Source organism: Mustela putorius, unplaced genomic scaffold, assembly GCF_011764305.1.
Source record: "Mustela putorius furo isolate JIRA1106 unplaced genomic scaffold, ASM1176430v1.1 tig00003909_pilon_pilon_pilon, whole genome shotgun sequence".
NCBI lineage: Eukaryota > Metazoa > Chordata > Mammalia > Carnivora > Mustelidae > Mustela > Mustela putorius.
In genome coordinates this window covers 6,019,221-6,042,921 of record NW_025422057.1, presented here as the reverse complement: position 1 = coordinate 6,042,921, position 23,701 = coordinate 6,019,221, and the positions used below count along the sequence as shown (strand labels likewise).

The following is a 23,701-nucleotide window of genomic DNA, read 5'->3' as shown; positions in this document are numbered from 1 at the left end:
TGGAACTGGGGAGGCAGAGTTGGTATCTCTCTGCTACTGATGCTGGGTTGATGCTTCATAGGGTCTGTCGTGCTTGTTCTTATCAAGTAATTTATCCACTGGGAAATGCGGCCACTTAAAAAACAAACAAACAAACAAACCTTGCTGCTCTTTGAATGTGTTCATTGATTAATTTGTTTTCCTGGTAGAGATAAAAGAGATTTTATGTGTGTGTGTGTGTGTAGAGATTTCCAAGCCGTTTCAAACTCACGAGCTTGCGAATAGCTAGAAGGCAGGACTGGAGGAGGGCTGGACTGGAGTTTGTGGAAGGGTAAGACGAAGACAGAAAGAGACTGGTTGCCACCACGATTTAAAATAAAGGGGCACATTTTATGTAGGAATACCACAGAAAGTGGCTAAAACAGGAAGTCAAGCAAGGGGGTACAAATCGTATTTAAGCAAGAATAAAATGTTTAGAAGAGAAAACCAATGCTAGGTCACTGCTTGGGAACCTGGACCTGGAAATTTGACAAAATTGGGTCTTCTAGGGCAGGGGACTTTGGGATTCTAATGCCCCAAATGTCAGTGGGTTGTATGGCCTGAAAACCAGGTGTGTGTGTAAATCCCTAGGGGCTATAGAACAGCATTACAGTTTTCTGATAACTGTGAAGTGTTGTGCATGCCCCAGTAGAAGGTCACAACACACTTAAAGAGAGTTGCCATTTTCCCACAGAGAAAAGGCCCAGAAATGTTGATGGCAAATTTGAATATGTGAATTTTTAGCAACATGGATGACAGAGTCCAAAGTATTACAACATACTATCCATTAACTTGGTGAAAAATATTGAAAAGTCCCATTTTAATAAAGAAATATTACTTTTTCTTTTACTCTCCTATATCAAGAAACAAAGCTGCTCAACGTCTTTACATTTCTCTTTGGTCTCAAGGTCTTTGGTCGACTGATCTTTGACAAAGGTGCCAAGAAAGCCCAATGGGGAAGAATAATCTCTTTAACAAATGGTGCTGGGAAAACTGGATATCCATATGCAAAAGAATAAGCCCGACCCTTATCTTCTACTGCTGCAAAAAATTAAGTAAAAAATGGAGTAACGACTTAAATATAAGACTTAAAACTTAGAGTTTCAAGAAAATATAGTGGAAAAGCTCCTTGACATTGGTCTTGGCAAAGATTTCTTGGACATGACACAAAAAGCACAGGCAACAAAAGCAAAGATAGACAAATGGGAATACATTGAACTAAAAAGCTTCCTTACAGTAAAGGAAAAATAATCAACAAAATGGAAGGCAACCTACAGAATGGGAAGAAATGTTTGTAAACCATCTATTTGACAAGGTGGTAATACACAAAATACATAGGGAACTCCTAGAACTCAATAGGAAAAAAAAAAAAAAAGGTCCCAAATAACCAGATTAAAGAATGGGCAAAGGAACTGAATAGACAAGTCTTCCAAGAAGACATAAAAGGGCCAACAGTTATACGAAAAGACGCTCAGCATCTCTGACGATCAGGGAGATGCAAATCAAAAGCACAATGAGACATCACTTCATATCAGTCTGAATGGCTAGTATAAATAAAAAAAGCAAAAGATAACAAGTATTGGCAAGGATGTTGAGAAAAGGAAGCACTTGTACCCTTGTACCGTACATTGTGGAGATGCAAACTGAGACGGCCTTTGTAGAAAACAGTATGGAAATCCCTCAAAAAATTAAAAAAAAAAAAAAAAGAACTATCATATCACCAGTGGTCCTACTTCTAGATATACATCCGAAGGAGCTGAAATCAGAATCTGGAAGAGATATCTCAACTCCTGTGTTCACTACAACTTTATTCACAACACCCAAGACATGGAGCCAAACTGTGTCCACTGATGGACAAACGGATAAAGAAAACATAGTAAGCACACAGAACAGAAGACGACTCAGCCTTAAAAAGAAGGAAATCCTGCCATTTGAGACAACATGGATCAGCCTGGATGGCATTACCCTAAGAGAAATCAGTCAGATACAGAAAGACAAATACTGCACCATCTCCCTTATATGTGGAAACTGAAAAGGTTGAACTGATAAAAGCAGAGAGTAGAATGGTGATTGCCAGGAGCTGGGGGAAGGGAGGTGCTTGGTGGAGGCATTAGTCAAAGAGTGCAAAGTTTCAGTTACACAAAGTCCTAGAAATCTACAGTACAACAGAGTCTACAGTTAATAATACTCTTATGCTATGCTTAAAATTTTGCCAAGATGGTAGATCCTATGTTAAGTGTTATCTCTCTCTCTCTCTCTCTCTCTCTCACACACACACACACATGAAGAGGCTAGGAAGAAACTTTTGGACATGAAGAATATGTTTCTGGTATCGGCCATGGTGAGGGTTTCTTGGATAAGTGTGTATTTCCAAACTCATCAAGGTGTATGTATTAAATACCTACAGCTTCTTGTATGTCAGTCCAGTTGAGTAAAGTTAAAAACAAGTCTGTTTCCACAGCACATCCTCTGTACTTCTAGCTCATTAGAATGCTGACCTTTTTATTCTATTGTGATGCTGTCACTGGAAATCTTATTTTTAGGTACAACTACCCACTCTGCCAACAGGGAGTCTTCTGATTTTGCTTTTTTCTATCCACTCAGCAGGTGTATGTTCATGATCTCCATAGCCTAATCATTCGTCCTGTTGCTTGTCAAAGTGATCTTTTAAAAGCTTTTTTACCAGAATGAAAAAAAAAAAAAAAGTGGAGGCATGAAGTCACACCCTAGGCATAATTAAACAGGTGATAAACGCCCTTGTCTTTTCTTTTTCTTTTTTTTTTTTTTTAAGATTTTATTTATTTATTTGTAAGAGAGAGAGAGAGTGAGAGCGAGCACAGGCAGACAGAGTGGACGGCAGAGTCAGAGGGAGAAGCAGGCTCCCTGCGGAGCAAGGAGCCCGATGCGGGGACTCGATCCCAGGACGCTGGGATCATGACCTGAGCCGAAGGCAGCTGCTTAACCAACTGAGCCACCCAGGCGTCCCGCCCTTGTCTTTTCTTAAACCCAATTTTGTCAGTCAACCTCCATGAACTTTCTAAAAAGCATGGACAGACGTTCATGAGGTCCGCTGTGCCTTTCTGACTGGGCTGTGAGAATCAAAAGGCAGGATCGAGAGACTAAGAGGTCAGTAATAAGCCATTCTTTCTGATGCATAGATTTTTGGGGGTTTCCACGCTTTGTATCCGGGCATGTACGGGATCTAAGGAAAACAATGAACGTTCATCACGCTTCAGGTGCTTTTGGAAGGCTCCCCGCCCCCACTTTGGTCTCTATAACCAGCCGGGCTGCAGAGTTCGAAGAGCGAGGGTCTAGGACTGAGAATAATAGTCTCCCAACCCACCGCACTCTGGCCAGACCCCTCCTAGGACAGCCCGTGCAGTGGGAGAGGCTCCTGGCAGAGAGGGCTCTGTGCCGCAGGCCATAGACTGGGTCCATGGTGGCTACGTGCCCAGGGCGAGGTAAATTCACATTTCCCTCAGAGCCTGACTGCTGAAGCTGGTTGGCTGAGGGTCCTGGGCGACTGTGTTGCCTGGCATTGCTGACTGCATCCCTTGGGGCCAGCTTCCATCACTCCCATCCCACAAGACTGGGGTCCACCATCCTTCTCTTGTCCATGCCGTAGGGGCTGTCCCCTCCTTGTATTTACCACACTAGCTTCTCTCTCTCTCTCTCTTTTTAATCTTGTGATGTCCCAAGTCTATGGCCTCACTGTCAAAACCCAGTGGACAGGGGTGGTCCCTCAGGCCTGCACAGAGCAGATGTGTGCCAAGAATGAGTAAGTGACGGGCCGCTGGGGAGAGAGTTTGGGGAAAGCATGTTCTGCCTCAGCTGCCCTCCCCAGAGGAAGCCACTTGCAATTTCTGTAGAACAAAGCATCTTGGGTAGGTGAATCCTGTCCTCTGGCTCATCTTCCCCACGGCTCTGGATTTTCACTTACACACTTACATCAAAGGAAGTCTTACCACGTGTCCAGTGAGGAAAGAAGATAGAAGGTCATCAGGAGACAGGTTTTACAAATATAGGCAAAGGAAGAAACCGTATGGGCAAGACAACCAGAAAGAGGGCTTGGCGCTGACCTTGGGAGCAGAAACAGCCTTGCATTCCAAGGACACATCATTAAGGAAGAAGGACACAAGCCCCCAGAGACAAGTCCTGAGCACCTCGGCTCAGGCCAGTTCCAAGAGTGGAGCAGGGGCCAGCCAAGTGTTTCATGGGGCTCTCTCACTTAGAGACAGAATGGTCGATACTTTCAGAAGCGTAAATGACTTCTCCCCACTGGGGAGAGGTTAGGAATGCATAGAGACTGGGGTTCAAAGTTGCCACACTTAAAAGTGTCTGTCTTCACGTTTTCACGAAGAGACCTCACGTCTGTCTCTTGGAAAAAATGACAACGGGGTTCTCGTCCCTACCATAGCGCATCAATTTACAGCCTTTGAATTCTTAATAACAGAACACTTAGATGTTTTGCCATTATCCAAAGATAAAATTTAGCCTTTCAGAGGGAATTTTGACATCACCCTGTATTTTACAATTACACAGAAAGTGAAGGATTTTAATTACTAGTTTTATCTTCAGAGGGATAAAACTTATATTTGTAATTGTAGTTTGCAAGTTCCAATGTCATTATGTCTTTTGAAAGAGAGATGATGACATCTTGCATTAAGCTCACAATTTACTTGATCTAATCTTTTCCTTAAAATGACTCTATTATGCAAATGCACTTCTCCTGTTTGGGCGCATGGGCTCCTCCCTCTCTGTCACTAACTGTCCCGCCCCCGCTTCTCATACCCACAGACAAAGCCCTTCTTTGGCACAACTGAAGGCTGTCCCATTGTTGTTGTACTTCTCCCTTTCTCTATTCCAAACTGACCTCTGCATTCAACGGAAAATGAAGCCCAAATGAACAAGTTTTATCACGTCCTTCTCATGCTGCGGGAAGAAGGGGAGACTCTCCTGCCTCGAGACAAGAGGGCTCTTGGCAAAAGTCTCTTCTCTTCCCATCGCTCGTCACCAGAGTTGTGGCTGATTAGTAAATGTACTGCCCCAGGTGTATCATAATAACGCAAACTCATTTAAACCAGCCTTGCAGATAAACACTGAATATTTACCAGCCCATAAAAACTGTCTGGTCGGCTCGCACTGCATAAATCAAGCGACACTATTTTCTGGTGAGTGATAAAATAGATAAAACTAACATATTTCAGGACTTCCCTGATGCAAATTGTTTGTGGCTCTAGACATGTAGTTATCCGTAAGATTAATTTCCAAGTAACGCTTTCAGTAACCATGGTTCAGATAAACAACGTTGGCAAAAGTAAATTTTCTGCCTGAAGAAAAATATCCAGCTGTATTTCAGAAGGAATAAAGGTCATGTCACATGGACAGAAAATCTTTGTGGCTATTAAAACCAAACTGGACTAAGGGGGGGTTAGCACAGGCCACAGTCTGAACTGCAGATAAGAGTTCTGTGCCTGACACCAACCCATAAGGCCTTGAGATACAACATTTGTGGAAGAAGAATCGGGGGGCCAGCGGTGGGGAGGGGAAGAATTTAAACTCCTCGCCAACAAGAACATTATCAACACTACTTAGGAAAAGAAATAAATGAACGAAAACCCCAAAAGGTATTCTAAAAGGGTATTACATTGCTAGCAAAGAGTTGGTTGCAGGCATATGTTTTGAATTTTCTATCATTCTATTTGTAGAAAGATTTGGAAGCAGGATTAGTTTATTGAAATCCAACGCCGGGTTGAGAAAAGTCCATTTCAAAAGGGAATAAGTGAGCTGGAAGGCAAGGCTTTGTCCGGCCAGCGTTCCGGCAGCCAGGCCTGGAGACGGACGGACATCCTGAGCATAACTGGACGTTTCCGGATGACTCGGCAGTTCGGTCCAGTCACTGGGGCGCGTGTGGCACGGGCCAGCAAGCAGGAGCCCAGTGACCCTAGAGCTCTGAGTCATCGGGCCTCAGAGGGGAACGAAAATGGCCCTCCAGCAAACGTGGTCCAGAGCCCAGAGCATTTGCTAACCGTGGGGGAAATGAAATATGGCAAATGTGTTCCTGACAAGAAGTTCTCCCTCTCTGAATCATGGGAAGCTAATTTAAACCAAGCACCGTAACGCAGCGTTAGAAGGCTCTCAGCCCGGTGCATCTCGCTGGCTGGGAGCCTGGCCGCGGAAGTCACCCCCGCCCCCGGGATCATGAGGGTCACATCCCAACTCTCCTCCAGGTCCAAGCAAGAGCGCAGAGGGACCCTGGGAAGTCTGTTCCTCTGGCAGAATCACATTCTCGAGTCAGCAGCATCTGGTAAGAGCTGGACACCAAGGAATATGTAATAAATGAGAGAACGGGGTGAGAAGTGAGGCTCTCTGCTCTCCAGGTCACAATCCAAGCTCTGGACAAGCCCAACTGCCTGCAGTTCCCTGGAATGCCCCCCCTACCCCGCTGGTGTTTCTGGGTGCCTTGACCCCTGCCGTTCCGCATGCAGGAAGTACCCTTCCCCTCTCACCCCTGCCAAACGGTGTCTCCAGGGCCACCTCATCTAGGACGCCCCACTCCATGCCCCGCCACTCCCCAGCACTCACGCCAGCCCCAGGACACTGGCTCACTGGTCCGTGAGCTTTCCGTGGGCAGAGTCAGAGCCTCCTTCTAGAGTTCAGACTTCCGAGGTGCCGCACACCGAACACGCGACTGCGTGTGATGCCGCACACACGAGAGGTCACGGGGTGTGTTCGAGGACAACAGGATACCCGTGGGCTAGCTTGACTACAATCCCCAGTTTACAGCTGAGGCCCGAGGTCAAGTAGTCTGTTGAAGGTCACCTCATTAGCAAGGGGTCTGTTCAACGCCCGTGGTAGACAGATAACGGCCCCCGAAGAGTCCCCCGTCCTAATCCTCAGAATCTGTGAGTATGTCTCCTCACATGGCAAAAGGGACTTTGAGAATGTGGTGAAGTTAACAATTTGGGGAGGAGCATTTCTCCTGAAGGGTCTGGATCAGAGCAACAGGATCCTGGGGCCCTTCTAAGAGGGGGACGGGAGGGTCCGACGCAGAGAAGAAGATGGCACGGCAGAAGGAACAGCCGGAGAGAGACCACGGTCGGCAGGTGCGTGCTGCTGGCCTTGTAGATGGAGGCGCACTGTGAGCCCGGGGGAGCATGGGCCTCAGGAAGCCGCAAGAGGCAGAGAAGTGTCCTCTCCCCCCGGGGCTGCAAGAGTAACACTGCGTCACCAACACCATCATGTGAGGACTTCCAAGCCACAGAGCTGGAAGATGACAGATTTGTGCTGGTGTATGTCACCACGTTTGTGACAATTCATTCCAGCAGCCTCGGGAAACTCGTACTGTGCCTCTGGACTAGACAACGGGCAGCTGCACGGACACAGAAGGAAAGAGCACGCTGCATTCCCAGAGGAGGTGGTCAAAGGCCCTTCTGAGGACTGTGGGGGCCGCGACTGGTTCTGACCTTCCCGAGGAAGTGTGTCCAGTGATATGAAGGACCGAGAAAGGATTGGCTGAAGTACAGCGAACCTGGGAAGTCACGGGGCTGAGGTAGGACCCCAAGCTCAACACTTCCAGGAACTCTGAGCACCCCTGATGCCAGGGAGGCTTAGTCCATGTGCCGTGACCCTCTCAGTCCTTGGGGGAGGCTGGCGAGAGAAAAGGCAGGCTGGGAGTTGTGAATCCATAGCCCTCCACAGCAGCTGGTGCAGGCCCCCAGGAGGTCAGGCTACCCCCTTCACCAGCCGCCACAGGGAGGCTGAGAATTCAAAGGAGGTAACGTCCCAGTGCTCTTGCTTTTGAAAAGCTCAGGCATGACTCAGGTTGTCAGTGTTCCTGCCCGTCTGGCTCGCTCTCTCTGGTCCAGCAGCTTGAGAAGGACTAATCTGATGAGATAATAAATACCAGCCTTGGTCACCAGGAATCTGAGGCATGTGGCCAGCTGAGTCACACAGTGGCGGTGGCGCGGAGAGAACCGCGGAGTTCCATCTGACCTCACTTGGGAAACGGGGCCAGACGCCGTAATACAGCAGGGCACCAAAGAGCATATTTTACTCCAAAAGCTCCAAGTGCTGTGTGTGCTCTGGCTACAGAACACTTTTTTGGAAGGGAGCATTATAACATCCCCTGTAACTCAAGAAGCAGGAGATTGCAGAGTCCGGAGAAAGGCTAGGAAGGACTAGCCCCGAGGGAGGCTTTAGGCCTCAAGGACTTGGCCTAAAGCAGTAGCCACTGTCCCAAAGTGACCTCACTTGGCAGAAAGGTGTCTGAAGTCACGAAACTATTCAGAGCCCATCCAGCCACCTGACGGTGTATAGTGAGTGCCTTCTTTGTGTTTGTCATCGCAAGGCCTTCACCCAGTGTGAGATGGAGAGATTCCACCCTGGCCTGGGGTCCCCTGGCCCAGCCAGTGAGGAGGCCAGGACAGAGGGCTGGGCAGGGTCCAGAGATGAAGCGTAAGGCCCCAGATACCACAGGTCCCCCACCTCCTGTGCCCGTGGACCCACGAAATCTGAGGAGCACTGGGAGAACGCCCCACAGACACGACGAACAGGCCGCCTCAGGCCCTCGATGCTGCATCTGTGCCGCTCCTCTCGCCCCTCAAGGAGGCCCAAGTATGGAGGGGCATCTTTGGCTGGTGGCGCAGTGGGCTCCGTGACAGGCCTGGCCCTCAGAAACCTCTGTCCCCGTTCTCCTGGCTTGCTCATGGCTTTCACATCACACTGAAAACCCAAGCTATGAGTATCTGTCCTAGTTTACTGTTCTCCTCACTCCTGAAACCAAAACCTCACAATGAACGCCTGACAGAGGCCCATATCAGATTTCCCTGCCTCTGGAGCTTGCCTGGCTCCCTGCCTGGCTGACCACAGTCATCTTGCCATGGCTGGTGTCCCTGGCCAGTGCTGAGGTCATGTCTGCAAGGCGGGAGGGACAATGACAGGCAGGGTGGGGACCGCACTCTTAGAAAGTGTTCTCCATGGGATTTACTACTGGAATCCTGGAGCTGGACAGAGGCAGCAAACCCTGCGATGGGAAATCCACTGGGCCCTGGCTTCCCTCAGGGCCCTGGACCTCTGGCCCCCGAAGATGGGTCAACAGAGGAGAGACGTGTCCGGGGACTGATTATTCCCTTTTGCATCCAAGCATCTGTTGGGACAGTAGAGCTTTGTTCTAGGCCTGGTCTTTGGTGTGACTACATGTGTGCATTGTCTGTGGCCTTTGGGTCATCTGGCCTCAGTTCAAATCCCAGCGTCACTACTTCACGAAACTGTCTTCCAGTCTCTGAATTGGGGCTTCGGTTTCTCTAAACTGTAGCCATTGTCCCTATCTCTAAGTTGGGAGTCAGAAGGGACAAGTCATACTGCCCATCGAGCCCGGCCTCCCCTACACAGGACGCAGTGAGTCAACAGCCTCTAATTACCCCAGCAGCTGCTTCCTAGCTACCTGCCCACCTGGGGGCCTTTTTTGGAACACACAAGTCCATCACTCAGCTTTTAGAACCAAAATGGCTTTCAAAGATCTTAAACACCTGTGTCCATGTTCTTTCTCTGCGTTCCGGTATCCAGGCCTCCCATGCCAGCAGTGCCTTCTGTGTCCCTTCCCAACCCATGGCCAGTTTGCGGTTCCTTGCATCAGGAACAACCTCTCCCTGTCCCTCCTAGTCACAGACAACTCATGCATCCAGTCTTCAGTGACTCTCTTTGACACCCCCAGACTCCGGTTGGGGTCCTTGCTTGAGCACCAAGAAGCACTTACACATAATCAGAGTGGATGGAAGGTTCTAGCTGTCAGTCTAGCTGTCTAACTGTTAAGCTATCTGAGGCCAGGGTTCATAGCTGATTCTCCCCTGTCACTCCCTAGGGCACACAGTCAGTGCTGACACGTCTCTCCTCATTGGACCACAGTAAGCCCTCAGGAGAGGTTCTGGGAAGCACCCATTTTAGCCTGCCCAGTGCCTAGCATGGCCCCAGACCTACCAGGGAGCCAGTCACTGCAGCTGAATGGAAGGAAGTTTTGTAGATGGAACACGGCAGGAGTGGTGCTTCTGGAAACCAAGTGAGCTCCCCAACCCCACCGCTCTGAGCCCACTGGTGGCAGCCACCTACCTGGTCCCCAGAGCGTGATGCACTGTTGCTCGTGGGTCTGACAGATGCCATTGTAGCAGTAGCCGTCCACCCCCTGACACGGGTGCCCGTCGTGCAGGTACACGTTGGCGGGGCAGTGCGGGCTGGCCCCCGTGCAGAACTCTGGGAGGTCGCAGGAGTTGCTCGAGTCCCTGCACGCTGTTCCCGCAGGTTTGAGCTGGAAGGAGAGGCTGTTTATAGCACGTGCGCTGCGGGGAAGCGGGAGCGACTGCCCAGCAGCGCCCCTGGGGCAGAACGGAGCAAGGCCATCCTCATGAAGCCTCAATAAAAGGGCAAGGATTCCAAAGCAAGAGAGACCCCGAGAGTCATTAAATAAACAGAACCTCGTCCTGCGCTCTGGGGTTCGCCTTCTATGGGGGTGGAGGGGCATGAAGTCAAGAGTTGCTTCTTTTTAATGTCACGCAATATTCGGGTTTTCTGCTGAGCGGACGGGCTGCTAGCTGGCACCTGCTCTCTCAGAGGAGGGGCGGGAAGGGCGTGCGGGCTGATGGGCTCCTTCGTTTGGAAGGAGGATCTCTGGTGGCCAACACTGTTATGTGTTCTCTGATGACGTGGGCACCTATGGTGTTAGCGCTGTGCCCCGATGACAGAAAACATCCCAAGGGCTCAGTCACAATAACGTTTCACTTTGTCATCAAATCGCGGAGCTGGAAACCTGTCTGCCAGACTCCATGGTGGGGGAGGAGAGAAGGGACGAAGCAAGGCAGCAACAGGAGAGGCTGGGAACCGTCGGCCACCGCCTCACCGTTATGTGGTTGAAGACACGAGGGTGAAGAGTGGCTGCTCGGAGGCCGCACAGCCAGCGACCTCCCCCCTGCTCGTCCCGGACACTCTTCCCTGCCAGGAGCTCTGTGCCAGGAGCGCCCGCTTCCTTGAACAATCCCCCAGAAATTAGTCACAAGTAAAAAGGGCAGGAGGAATATGTCAAGCCGGTCGTAAGACTGTGTCACGCCCTTGTGACCCACCGGGCTCTAGCGGGGGAATTAAGACGGAGTTTCCTGCAAGCAGAAAGCCAAAATCAATTGCTTAATTTGGAAGGATATAAAATCCACCCTTGGAATCCTTGAACCAAAATCTCGGGCTTCCAGATCTCGGCTCTGAGTAACGGGACAGGCCCTGGAATTGCCAAAATGAACCCAGTCCTGGTGGCAGGAAGAGCCAAAGCCGGAAACGGGTGCAGTGGGCTGGGCCGGCCGGCTGGTGTCCTGTGTTAGGAGGACCGCAGGATCCAGATGTTGACGCCGCACCCCTGGAGGAGCCCACACGGCTTCTCGGCCCCGCAGGGGTGGAGTGACAAGGGTCGGGCCCGGCTCCCCAGTTGGTCCCATTACTGGGGACGTCACGCACCTCCAATGGCACAGCAGGCACATTTAACACGGAGCCGGAGTTTTTCTGGCTGTGTTGCTTTCGCCCCACTAATAAATAACTCATCACAGCTGATGTAGCCCTTAAGTGTGCCAGGGTGACGGTGGGAGGAGGTGGTGGGAGACACCGGCTTGTGCGGTCAGGGGCCACCATTCTCACAGCCCAGGTGTCCTGTGTCCTGCCCCAGAGAGGAACCGGCGGAGCCCGGGGGTGGCCTCGGGCCAAGAGAACTCACCTGGCAGTCTTGGCAGCACAGCCCATGGGCACACACGGCGTCCGGCTTCAGGGTGCACGTGCTGGCGTTGCAGCAAACATTCAGACATCCCTGCAGAGGGGAGTGGGCTCTGTGTGACACGGCCGCAGGTCGTAGGGGACAACTACTCACAGAAGGCGGGACCCATAAAGGGAAGGAAGAACCAGAGGGCCTGGCCCTTGAGCTGAAAACCAGCGTGGCCAAGAGTGACTTCATCTGTGACAAAGCCCAGCCTCTGGGAAGTGCTTCTGAATGGATGGGGTGAGCCGCCAGGAAGAGTCCGTGGCCCTCAGTGCCTCTGGCGGGGGGTGAGGGCAGGGAGCCTGCAGGAAGCCTGGCTACCGCGTCGGGCCAAGCTCGCAGATGTGGCAGGTCTCCCCACAGCGAACTCTATCGGGATCACCAGCAAGCTTGGAGCTGACTTAGAAACACACAGAGACGTGCATCAACGGAACTCTTTCAAAGACTGGCCCTCTTCATCTGGAGCACGCCGGCAGGGCGTGAAGTCCCCCGGTTGTGTTCAGACCACCGTTCCCTGCGATCCCACCAAATGCTGTAGCCAAGACTCCTGCTCGGCCCAACAAGGCACCTTGCAGGTCGGAAATGCACAATGACCTAGATCACCAGAAGGTCCTGTGCCCGCTGATTTGCAAGGGATTTAAACAGTTAGATCAAATACTACTTGCATTGTTCTCTCTGAAATGAGAGAAAACCTCCGTTGCCAAGCTGTTCTTCATAAGAACCTGCTTTTTTTTTTTTTTTTCTAACAAAAACCCTACAGGGCATGGACATCTTTGCTTAGCTGTTCTTCATAAGAACCTGCTTTTTTTTTTTTTTTTCTAACAAAAACCCTACAGGGCATGGACATCTTTGCTTAGCTGTCTACAAAAGCTCTACGCATAGTGCCTAGGGTAAGCATGAAGTCCTAGGACTTTAGGACATCCCAATAACCTGGACTTCACGCATTTTAGAAGAAATTGAATTATCAGAAGGAAGTGGTCAGGGGCACCTGGGTGGCTCAGTGGGTTAAGCCTCTGCCTTTGGCTCGGGCCACGGTCTCAGGGTCCTGGGATCAAGCCCTGCATCAGGCTCTCTGGTCAGCGGGGAGCCTGCTTCCCCTTCTCTCTATCTGCCTCTCTGCCTACTTGTGATCTCACCTGTCAAATAAATAAATAAATAAATAAATAAATAAATAAATCTTTAAAAAATACAAAGAAGGAAGAGGCCATAGGGTCTTTGGATTAATTTATCAATGTCCTTCTATTTATTATATGACATGAGCAGAAGAATGTATACACTATTAGCTAGAGGGAAGCCAACCATGTACTGTTTTAAAAGTAAAGTCGTTTAGTCCTGAAAACCATCTTCTGCAAATAAGTTTATTGTTAGGATTATAAACACAATTAACAACATTTTGTTGATAATCCAGAAGGTTTAGGACTATCCTAGATCTCTGAACTGTAACCTGCATAAGACTGTGAATTATGCTCTCATGTGGTGTTTATCATTTGCCCCTGTTACACATACATCCAGAGTTATTAAATTTTAAATTCGTTCAAGGACTTTATAAACATCCGGAGTATATAACATATACAGTAAGATAAAAGTGCCAACCAGAAGTCATAGCTGTAATTTTCAAGACAGCAAGGGTTTCTAACTCATGGACTTACAATCTTACAATATTTAGGAAGTGGGTGTTTTTTTTTTTTTTTTTAAAGGAGTCAACTGATTGCATTCCTGATCAGTGTCATCAAATATACAGCAGTGTCATGCTGCACATTAAGGTCTAAATGGCTCTACTGACACACTAACCCAATCACAAATTTCCCCGAGCTTCTAAGTTAAATCAGCCCTCTGAAAACTGGATCCTAAGATTCGTTGAGAACTACCTCCCCCCACCTCCGATCAAACCACCAGATACTATAAGCAGCCGCTCAAATGGAAACGCAGCCAAGCGGCATGGCTTTGACTTCAAAGGGGATTGATAATGTGAGAAAGATAACTAAGTTTAATGGATATTTGCAGGCTACTGGCATTCTATTGACTTTAAACAAGGAGACAGGGCTGCTTTCCCAACCCTGTTAGCCAGATGAAGGAGTGAGTTGTCAGGACATCCTTATGGTGGATGTAAATCCATGCCCTGCACGGAAGGCTTCAGCAGCCACTTGCCTTTGTCGCAACCCAGGATCTCTTTCCTCCACAGGACTGTACTTATCAGAAGAGAAACATTCTTCCTCTGCTGATACACGTATTATCCTAGCACTCAATAGCAAAGTTCAACAGAGCCAATGAACACTAGGTCTCCAAAGGAAAAAAAGAATAATGAAGCCATTAGAGGACGCTGCAAAGACCCCGTCATTCTCGGTTTGGGGGCGGTGGACCCGGTTCTTCACTGCAGCGCACTGGGGTGTCTACGGTGCTGCTTCTTGAAAACAGTGGAGGTTATTTCTGGGAGCAAGGGGGCAGAAGCCGGGTCCACTTGTGAGCTGGGGAAGTTGTTCTGATCCCATTTGCTCGCTGATGTGGTGAGACACCAAGTCCCTCTATGGGTGAGGGGGTACGTGGGCCAAGAGAAGCACGGGGGTAACAAGTACTTCCAGTGCCTGAGCATTGGGGATGGACACAAAGAGCCCCAGTGAACTGAGCCCAGCTGTGGCTGTAAGTTCTGGCCGCAGCGGTCTGGAAACTGGGTACTGTGGGTTGCTACAGTGTTAGACGCAGTTTGAAACGCAGAAACTGTAGCACTGCAAATCGAAGCAAAAGTCTCGTCCATGACTTTGAAAGAGTTCTTGGACAAGAGGATTTTGGATGAGGAGAATGCCAGTTCTCTTCAAATATCAAGAAATTACCCTGTGAAGTAAGGACCCTAACCCCAGACATATCCAGTTGGGAACTCTGTGCAGGTGGAATGAGGCTCTCCACGAGGAAGGAGTCGGATTTGATCAGCGCTGCCCTGCGATACCGCATCCTGCCTGGAGAGACGGTAGGCACCCTCCCAAAGCCGAACGCCTCCTCGATGGAGGTGACGTTGAGGGTCACGGCCGTGGCTGGCCAGTTGCGGGCACTCAAACATTTGCTGACGTGCTGGTGGTGGGGGCGGCGGTGGTGCTGGGGCCGGTACGGATGACAGTGACGGGGATGACAGTGGTTATGGCAGGGTGATACGGGACGGTGGCCATGGCGGTGACGGGGAGGGTGGCAGCAGGGCCGGTGTTGGTACTGGAATGTGGAGCAAGTGACTGCTAATGGTCATTCTAGACCTGAGAGTTCATGACTCTAAGAAGAGCTGTCGAATTTACTTAGATTAAACAAGCACTTACGAGGAGTTCAAATCAAAGACAAACCGTTTGAAGTCCACATGGCCTCTCCTGAGAACCACGGGTAATTTAAACTAATTTTGTTTTTCTTCTTCAGGTAATTAGCAAAATCCCTATGGAATTTCCCCTTTGCATGCCCCATCCCATGAGAGTTTCAAGTGCTCCTCCACTAATCTGAAGAAGAGTTTCTACAGCCCCATGCATGAGGTCTTGCTCCGGCACAGCCATCCCCCCCAGCACCTGGTGACCACAATTCCTGCTGCTCTGGACCAGAGCTGCTCTCAGAGATGAATCCCGGGTTTGGAAAGGGCACACAGCATTTGATGGGACCAGCCCTACCAACCCCATCCCCTGGTACTTATTCACTCCTGACCTTCTTGCAGAAATGGCCAGACTGAGTCCCAGATGGGTCCCACTGGTTTGCGAAACCACAGAGACTGGGAGATTAAGCAGATGAAGGAGATTTTACAACCAGTTGCCTGTCTGATAAACCCAGGAATCCAAGGTTTCTGCACCTTTCCTTCCACCTCAGCACCCCCTTTCAGAGCAGCTCTCCCAAACATGCTCTTCCTGAGCCCTCGCCAAGCCTGTCTGTCCATCCAGTGAAGCCCGCCTTGAACCCGTCTGCCATTCCAGCTGGCATCAGCTCTCAGGGAGGGGATCCCACATGCAGAAATCTTGCAATACAAACAGCTCGCTTTGATTTATTCTAAACACAACCTCCTCCGAGCTTCCAGGAGGCACTTGCTTTTACCAGGAGGTCTCACTGTATCCCGTCTCTTTCCTTCTCAAGATCATTCAGAGATTAGAAAGTGGCTGTTATAATTTTTACATTGATTAACTTTATCTTGGGCCCTACAGAAACAAGAAATTTTCTTGACATTGGCTGGGAAACAGGGTTAAGTAAGCCCTTTGCTGGATAAATCTGTTGTTTCCTGCTTTGGCTTATTGCTTCTGAAAGCTAACGAGGGAGGAGTCGTGCATACAAAGGTGGCCGCGCATCAGGCAGAGATGTAACGGGGGAGGAGGGAGGCTCTTGGTTCAAAATGAATGTTGCTTATTCAAATTCCCCTCTGGTCCCTCGCCTTACAAAGAGAAAGAAATGATGCTTATTAGCCATCTGAGGCTAGCATTCCTAAGCTTGCTTCTCTGTTAAACTCAAAGCTAAATGCTTCTCCATTGTTCTTGTCCTCAGCTCCCCTCACTTACATGGTATCCTTCAACACAGAAGATTCTTTAACATTTCCAACCAGAGCCGCCATTGTCACAATTCAAGAGTGCTACCTTGGCTTGTGTGGCTGCTCGAGGTGGCCGTTTAGGACTTTGCCTCCCGAGTTTCTAGCACTTCCGTCCGCAGCATCCTTCTTCCGCACACACACTGCTTTGTGAGCCGCGGCCGCAAGACCACGGTCCCAGGGCGAGCCTCTTACCTCAGGCTCCCCGCAGTCACACTCCTCTCCTTGTTCCACGTAGCCGTTCCCACACTTCTGGCCCCCAAAAGACTGCTTCACTTCCGGCAGGTTGAAGAGGCACATCCCCACGCCCTTCTCCAGGCTGACCTCCAGGTCCTTCTTGCTACAGCTGCTGAACACCATGGGGAACGGGAACCTGTGGAAAGAGCTGGAACAGTCAGCTGTCAAGGCACAGGGCGGGCAGGTGTTCGTGGCACCCGCCGACGACACCTGCCCACATGTCCATTGTTCGTCCCCAGGAACAAAGGCTTAACGACCTCGCACAATATGAGGCTCAATCTGCCCACATGTCCACTGTTGGTCTCCAGGAACAAAGGCTTAACAACCTTGCACAAAATGAGGCTCAATCTGCTAAGATCACGATCTGAGCAGAAACCAAGAGTTGGACGCTTAACTGACTGAGCCACCCAGTTGCCCCAAGCAAGCTATTTTTGAATGACAAGCAAATAGAGAATATCTGAAGTTATACTTAACTCAATGGCCCTTCCACCAATAAACAGTAATCAGTGAGTTAAAATGATTACAAATCTCCAAAGGGAATTTGATGGCACCAAATATTAGATTCCTCTGATACAATACAATTCGAATTGACATATATTTTAAAATGTTTCCATCTAAACAGCCACTGGTTGCAGAATGTCCAGTGAACGGTTGAGGTCTTGGCTTAAGGAGTCAAAGATCGGTTCATTTATCTTGATGAAAAATGTGCCAATGGACCAGGAACGAGGTATAGAAGCGGCTCCCAGCACGGTGTCAAGAACCCACGGACAGGATGTATCTATCAGCCCAGTGATTACTAAGATGGCGATTTCTTCAATTCAGTCACAAGGAAAAGAATGACATCAGGAAGATGCTTGGCACAGCCAAGCTCATCACCCTACTTCCTAGGTGCCAACTCTGCCTCTGAGCTTTGGGTGACAGCAGAATTAAAGTTTTTGGGTAGTGTGTTCACTACTCTTTCATGGTATCACTTACCCACTTCGTTACTCAAGAAGGAGTCTCTAAGAGTCTATGATAATCCAAGCTCTGAGGAGGATCCCAAATATGGTTGGAGCCCTTCCCACTGTCCCCCTGTAGGGCCTTTGCCAAGGGAGGTACGGGACACACCTATGCCCCACACCACCTCTCTATCCATAGAAATAAAACATGGATGCATATTTACATATACATAAAATATACCACGCATGCTTATCCATATAACATAGGATTCATATAAAAATTATAATTATATTCGGTTAACATATCTACATATTTTCAAAAATAACTATATATTGAGAACCTTCTTTAAGCTGGGTGGCATACTGGGTGCTTTCTCGGTAATATTTCTTTCTCCTTTTTATACTTTTTTTCTTTTGGACTTAAAACTTCTAAGCAATCCAATGAGACATGTAGGACTGTTCTCATTTTGCCAGCAAGGCGAAGGGTTGCTTTGTGAGTTTACAGTTAGGGGATGGAAGACCCTGGATTTGATTCCAAGTTCAGTTATTTCAAAACCCATTTTCCTCATGACGGAGGTCCGTGCGCACTGCATTACCTGGAGGGGATGGCCAGAACATGGCCAGTGATCAATACACCCTTGATGTGCTAATTTAAACATGAAGGACATAACCTCCCGCTGCCCACCATATGCCTGGATCGGTATTTCTCCAAGTGTGGTCCTCGCATCAGCATCACTTGGAAACCTACTGGAAACGCGAATGCCCATGCCCCACCCAGACCTACTGATTCAGAAGAACTCAGGGTTGGGGCCCAGCAACCTGTGTTTTAATAAGCCCTCCAGGTGATAGAGGTACAATTCACATAACAGAGTCCTCCATTTAAAAGAATGCCATGTAGTAGCTGCTACAACATTTGTAATATTGTACCACTGTCCCTACTAGTAGTTCCAGAACATTTATTTTCCTGAGCCCTCAAACCAACCCCATACCCATTAAGCCATCACTTCTCATTCCCTCCTCCCACAGTCCCTGTCAACCACCAACCTGCTTTCTGTCTCTTTGGATTTGCCTGTTCTGGACATTTCATAGAAATGTAATCATGCAAGGTGACCTTTTATATCTGGCTATTTTCACTTAGCATAATGTTTTCAAGGTTCATCCATGCTCTGGCATTATTTATCAAAATTAAGGTTTGAGAACAACAGACCTAGATTTAAAACTGAGAGGTCATACAGGTAATAGGGATAAACCCACATCTACTTGGGTCAGAAAATAAGAAATACAATCTAGGTGCATCAAAGGTCACCTTCCATGCACTCAAATTAGAAATTGTTCTGTTTTACACCATGGTTCCATTCTCTAAGGGAAAAAAGCCCAAATGTACAGCATTTTGAAAACATTATGTACTTTTAGGAAGATGCTAAAAAATTCCATGGGTATCTACCTGTCTTTTAAAGCCAAATTAAAATCATGAATACATTTTCGGATATCCTTCAGTGTTGCACCAGAATGACGAACCAATCATCACTATATACTAATTAAAGTGCCACGGAAGGTTCTGGTCATGGAACACGAGGTTTCTGTCTGAAGCAAGTTCCTTCCTCTCGCTTCCAACTCCGCAGTGTGGGAATTCTGCCTGCCTTTGGTTGGTTCTGTTCCTGCCTCATGGGGGAGCCGTGTTCCCCGCAGCACAGATGAAAACAGCACTACATTGGGCTACATTGTTGCCCATACCATGGGAGGTCTTCTGTAGCCCAGGGTCAGTGGCTTACAAAGACAAGCTTCAGTTCCTTCCAGAGCTTTCGGGAAGCTCATCATGAAGTGCTTTTTTTTTTTTTTTTTTTTTTTTTTTTAAGATTTTATTTATTTATTTGACAGAGAGAAATCACAAGTAGATGGAGAGGCAGGCAGAGAGAGAGAGGGAAGCAGGCTCCCTGCTGAGCAGAGAGCCCGATGCGGGACTCGATCCCAGGACCCTGAGATCATGACCTGAGCCGAAGGCAGCGGCCTAACCCACTGAGCCACCCAGGCACCCCATGAAGTGCTTTTTAACACTTCTCGTAAATTATGCCAAATATGTCAGGAGAGCTGCTAATTGAATGCACATATAGCGAGGAGAGAGGGGTGCAAAGCAATAAGACGGGCACATTATTTGGAAAAGAAGGCCTTCTGCAAGACACCTGTCCTCCACACGAGAATGCTTCCCAGCGATTCTACGTCGGACCCAGAAAAACTGCTGCCTTCGGCTCACAGGCAGACACCACATGGAGTGACCTTCCCCTGCTCAGACGTGACCTCTGCTGTTACATCTTCCTCTGCCTCAAGTTTTTCACTACCAAGGGCACTTGGGAGCAAATTCACCACACAGAGTGCAAGGTCAGAAATAAAACGTGGACAAAACAGGCAGCTGCAGACATGGGGGGAAAAACAAAACACAAAACCCACTTTTCGAAAGAGGAACACCGCTTAAGGCTTCTCACTGTAAATGTTACCCAGCTTCCTACTGTAGCCGTCACAAAGCTGCCAAGTAAAACATTATTAGGGGTTACTTTTACTTTGACAAATGTGGTCAGAAAATTCTTTGCTTGCAGGTGCCTATTGTGCATTTCCCTGCTATATTCGTGGGGAGAACCACACTAAGCCAATTTATCAGCCCTGACCGTAGAAGTCGGCAGTTATCTGCCTTGCGAAAGCTCTCCGGGTATTATCCGGAGACAATGGCTCTTCTTGTTGGAAACGAGGCAGCCGGGGAAAGCAGGTGTGACCGGGCTGGACTGAGGGGGAAGGGAGGGGACTGTGCGCCAGGTTTCCTGAGACGTCCTCGCTTCTAATAAATGTGGGTTGGGTCCCAGTGTCCGGGTTCCCAGCTCCGAGCTCTGGGGGTGACATCAGTCTGTGCTGACTGCAGGAAAGACACAGAAGTGACCCGAGGAAGGAGGGGAAGTGGCCTGCACAGCTGCTAGGAACCCCTTGGAGGTGACACAACCGTGTGACAGGAAAAGCCAGCATCGCAGGAAGTTGGGACAGATGGGAAGCCTTCCAGATTTGCTTAAATCGATTGGAAAAGAAAAAACCACAACCACCGCCTCACTTCTCCCACAGCTGATAAATGATTAAGGCATAGCTGGTTCTAGAAAATGTGGTGCCGACATTCTGCTTCCTGCTGGTCTCTTTTTGCAGACTAGAGTGGAGTTTTACTTCCTCCTGACAGGAGAAGTGACATACTCGGCAGGCCTGGGGGTGGGGGCGCATGTTGCACGGAGCCGGGAGAAAAATCTTAAGTGGAAGACGGAGTCTGAGCACCCCATCGATCACAACTAAAGCCACGTTTTAAAACTGAGCCTCTTTTTCGCATCTGTAGGAACGGGGTACCACAACTACTTTACATGCCACGGGTCAGGGTCAGTGAGCTTCCGACAGAAGTGGGGCGAGCCTCCACTTACCTTCGGAGCACGCAGAGAGTCTGAGTGCCGTGTTCATAGGAAGCAGCTGTGTATTTCTTTTTAGAATCGCTGCTTTGCTACTTCAAATTACTGACTACAAGTGCCTTGTACATTCAAGGACCTAGAAGCATTTCGACAGGATGCAGAATTTATCCTAATTGTGGCCCAAACATAGCAATCTTTAGACTTTAAAACCACAAGTACATGTCAGCTTGAGAGGAAAATGACTCAGGAGGCCAAGAGATAGGAGGCAGTTAAGTATGCTCCCTCAATTAAATGCATACACAGTGTGAAAGGAGTGAAAAGACCCAGCTCCAGAATGGAAGGGCTGGGTTTTCTCTCACTGGACCGGAGCAGGGACTGAGGGGCAGCAACAAACGAAGACGCACTTGGACCCCTTTTACCCGCCGCACTCGGCCGCGGACCCTGGAGGCTCCTTCCGAGGCTTTCCCGAAGCTCGGGTCACGGGAGCACCCTCTCCCCGGTCCTCTGACCCTGCCCTCCACAGCCCAGGCCAGGCCCGAACATAGCACACCTGGCCCCCATGCTCAGGGAACATCTCATGACTCAATCTGGAGCATTCCCTCCACAATGAGCCCGAAGACCTATTTTTCAAAAACAACGCATTAGTTAACAGTTCAGAGCTGCTGCCTCCGCGTTCCTCCTCCCTCTCGGAGTGCAAACCCGGCGTGGCTATCAGCGCCCCTTCCTAGCCGAGCCCGAGGCCTGTGTACAGCAAGTGGGTGCAGGAGGTCACCGATAACCTGGTCAAGTTTCAGACCAAAGATTCTAGGACCGTCTTCAAAAAACCCAAACCTTTAGTTTTCTCACAGTTGTGCCCAGGACTGAAAACTCGATCAGCGAGTCTGGAATCGAGGGAGCAAGAAGGCGGTGCTGTGGGGACCGGCCTGGTCTCCGGCCGCCTGACAGGATGGAGGTGCCGCTCAGGGAGGTCGGCCCGTTGCAAGCGTTCTCCCCCCCACCGCCCCGGTCAGGGGTAATGAGCATAGATACGAATGGTCAGCGAGCCCGCGCTGTGGGCAGGGGCCCCGGGGGCCTTCTCGCTCACCCATACCCCCACGAGTCAGATTACATCGTTTCTATTTTGCAGAGAGGGACACGAGGCTCTGAGAGCTTATGTACCTCTGCACAGTCACCTCAGGTCACAGAACACAGTTCTCTGACCTGATGTCCCATGTTCTGCACGGGCAGCCCACCTTGCCTCCAAGGCAGTCAGGAGGCCTGGGGAGCGGCTTCTAGAAGTTACTCCCAGGGCGGCGGCCTCAAGGCAGTCTCAAGCAGGACCTGGAACAGATGACTGAGCCAGGACCATCAGCGCGCATGGATAGGTAGCTGTCCTGAGGCCTGGGCTCCCTGAAGTCAGGTAGAGGAGGAAGCAAAACCCCAAGATCCTGCACGTTACCCCAAACGTACCTTCAGGGACCTCCCTGAACGTCTTTGGTATAATGGGAAGCAGAGGCCTCGTCTTGGGATTTATCGAGAAGGCACACGCCTGGGGGAGGCGGGGAGCCTGCTCCGGCCCCAACAAGCTGTGGGCAGAGGAAGGAAGAGCTCTTCCACCTGGAAAGCAGCATGGCTCTGCTGGGAGACCCTGCCAGGTTGTGTGGATGGGGGCGGAAGTGACCCTGAGTCTGCCTTCTGCCCACCCGTGGGGGCATGGGGCATGACCCTGAGAACCCCGGCTCGTGCGCCAGAACGAAACCCGGAGTGACCGAAAGGAATTCCTCCTGTCAGCTCCAGGAACAGAAAGTGACTGCATTAGGGCCAAAGGCTGACCCAGTGGGCCTACCAGATGGGCCGCAGAAGGCGAAAGAAAGCACAAGGCCAGGAGCAAATGATCAAAAACGTCCTTAGTAGGACATTTCCATTGTTAATAGCAAACACCTGGGATTCAGAAGGAAGCCATCTGCGGCACATTATAATTCATGTTTTTACATGTGAACTTTGACCTCTGCTCCTCCTCCCTGGAAAACAATTAAAGCACAAATGTAATTTCCTAGAATTTTTAATAAGGAAAGAGGCCAACTGCGCTCCACCAGTCCGTTGAGAGGTACAGGGGAGATCTCTGGACGTTTCCAGAAATCAGACCTCTCACTTCTGTGTGCTGATGGCGGTTTCCTCCTGAATCCAGGCCTGCAGAGTGGGGGGGCTCAAGGCAGGGGACCTGGCCCATCAGAGACTGTCTCAGGTGAGTTTCTCAGCTTCATTGTAAGAAAAGGCCCCTGTCTCTGCGTGGGGCTCATCAGGGACTGAGCTCTGGCAGATGCAAACAGACCCCGAGGTGAGTCGGGGCAGGATGCATGCCGGAGAGAACGCTGGCCTCTTCGCGCCGGAGCAGTCAGACCTTCCCGTCGTGGCAGGCAGATTTTGCCAGTCGCTGCTGCCTCTTAGAGTCTGTCACGGGGAAGCCACTTTGAATCAATTATGGTAGAAGAAGTAGTCATGCCGGATACCTCCAAGCCACCCCGCCAGGACTGAAGCTTGAGTCCTGTCCTTGTCCCACTGAGCTCCCGACACTGGGCCCGCCCCGGCTCCACCCCACCCTGCACCCCTGCACCCAGTGATTTGGAACCGAAGTTTCCTTCGCTCAGACACCCATGGGGAGGCACCGAGGAACGGGCTGAGAACCAGAAGCTGTGGGCTGACATCTGGAGTCTGATCCACACTACCTATGGGCCGGTAGGCTCCCCAAATCTCGGTTTTCTCCTCTGTAAAATGGAGATGATTA

At 49.8% G+C, this 23,701-nt stretch overlaps 1 protein-coding gene across 1 annotated transcript in view; it reads right to left on the bottom strand.

Annotated features, from left to right (window-relative positions):
- ADAM12 (ADAM metallopeptidase domain 12) overlaps nt 1-23,701 on the bottom strand; it is a 337,607-nt gene that overhangs the window by 39,636 nt on the left and 274,270 nt on the right. Inside the window, exons 12-14 of the mRNA XM_045068602.1 lie at nt 16,530-16,707; nt 11,765-11,854; nt 10,126-10,321 (exon numbers count right to left, since the gene is read on the bottom strand). Of these exons, the coding sequence (XP_044924537.1) occupies nt 10,126-10,321; nt 11,765-11,854; nt 16,530-16,707 (464 nt within the window). The remainder of the gene's footprint in view (nt 1-10,125; nt 10,322-11,764; nt 11,855-16,529; nt 16,708-23,701) is intronic.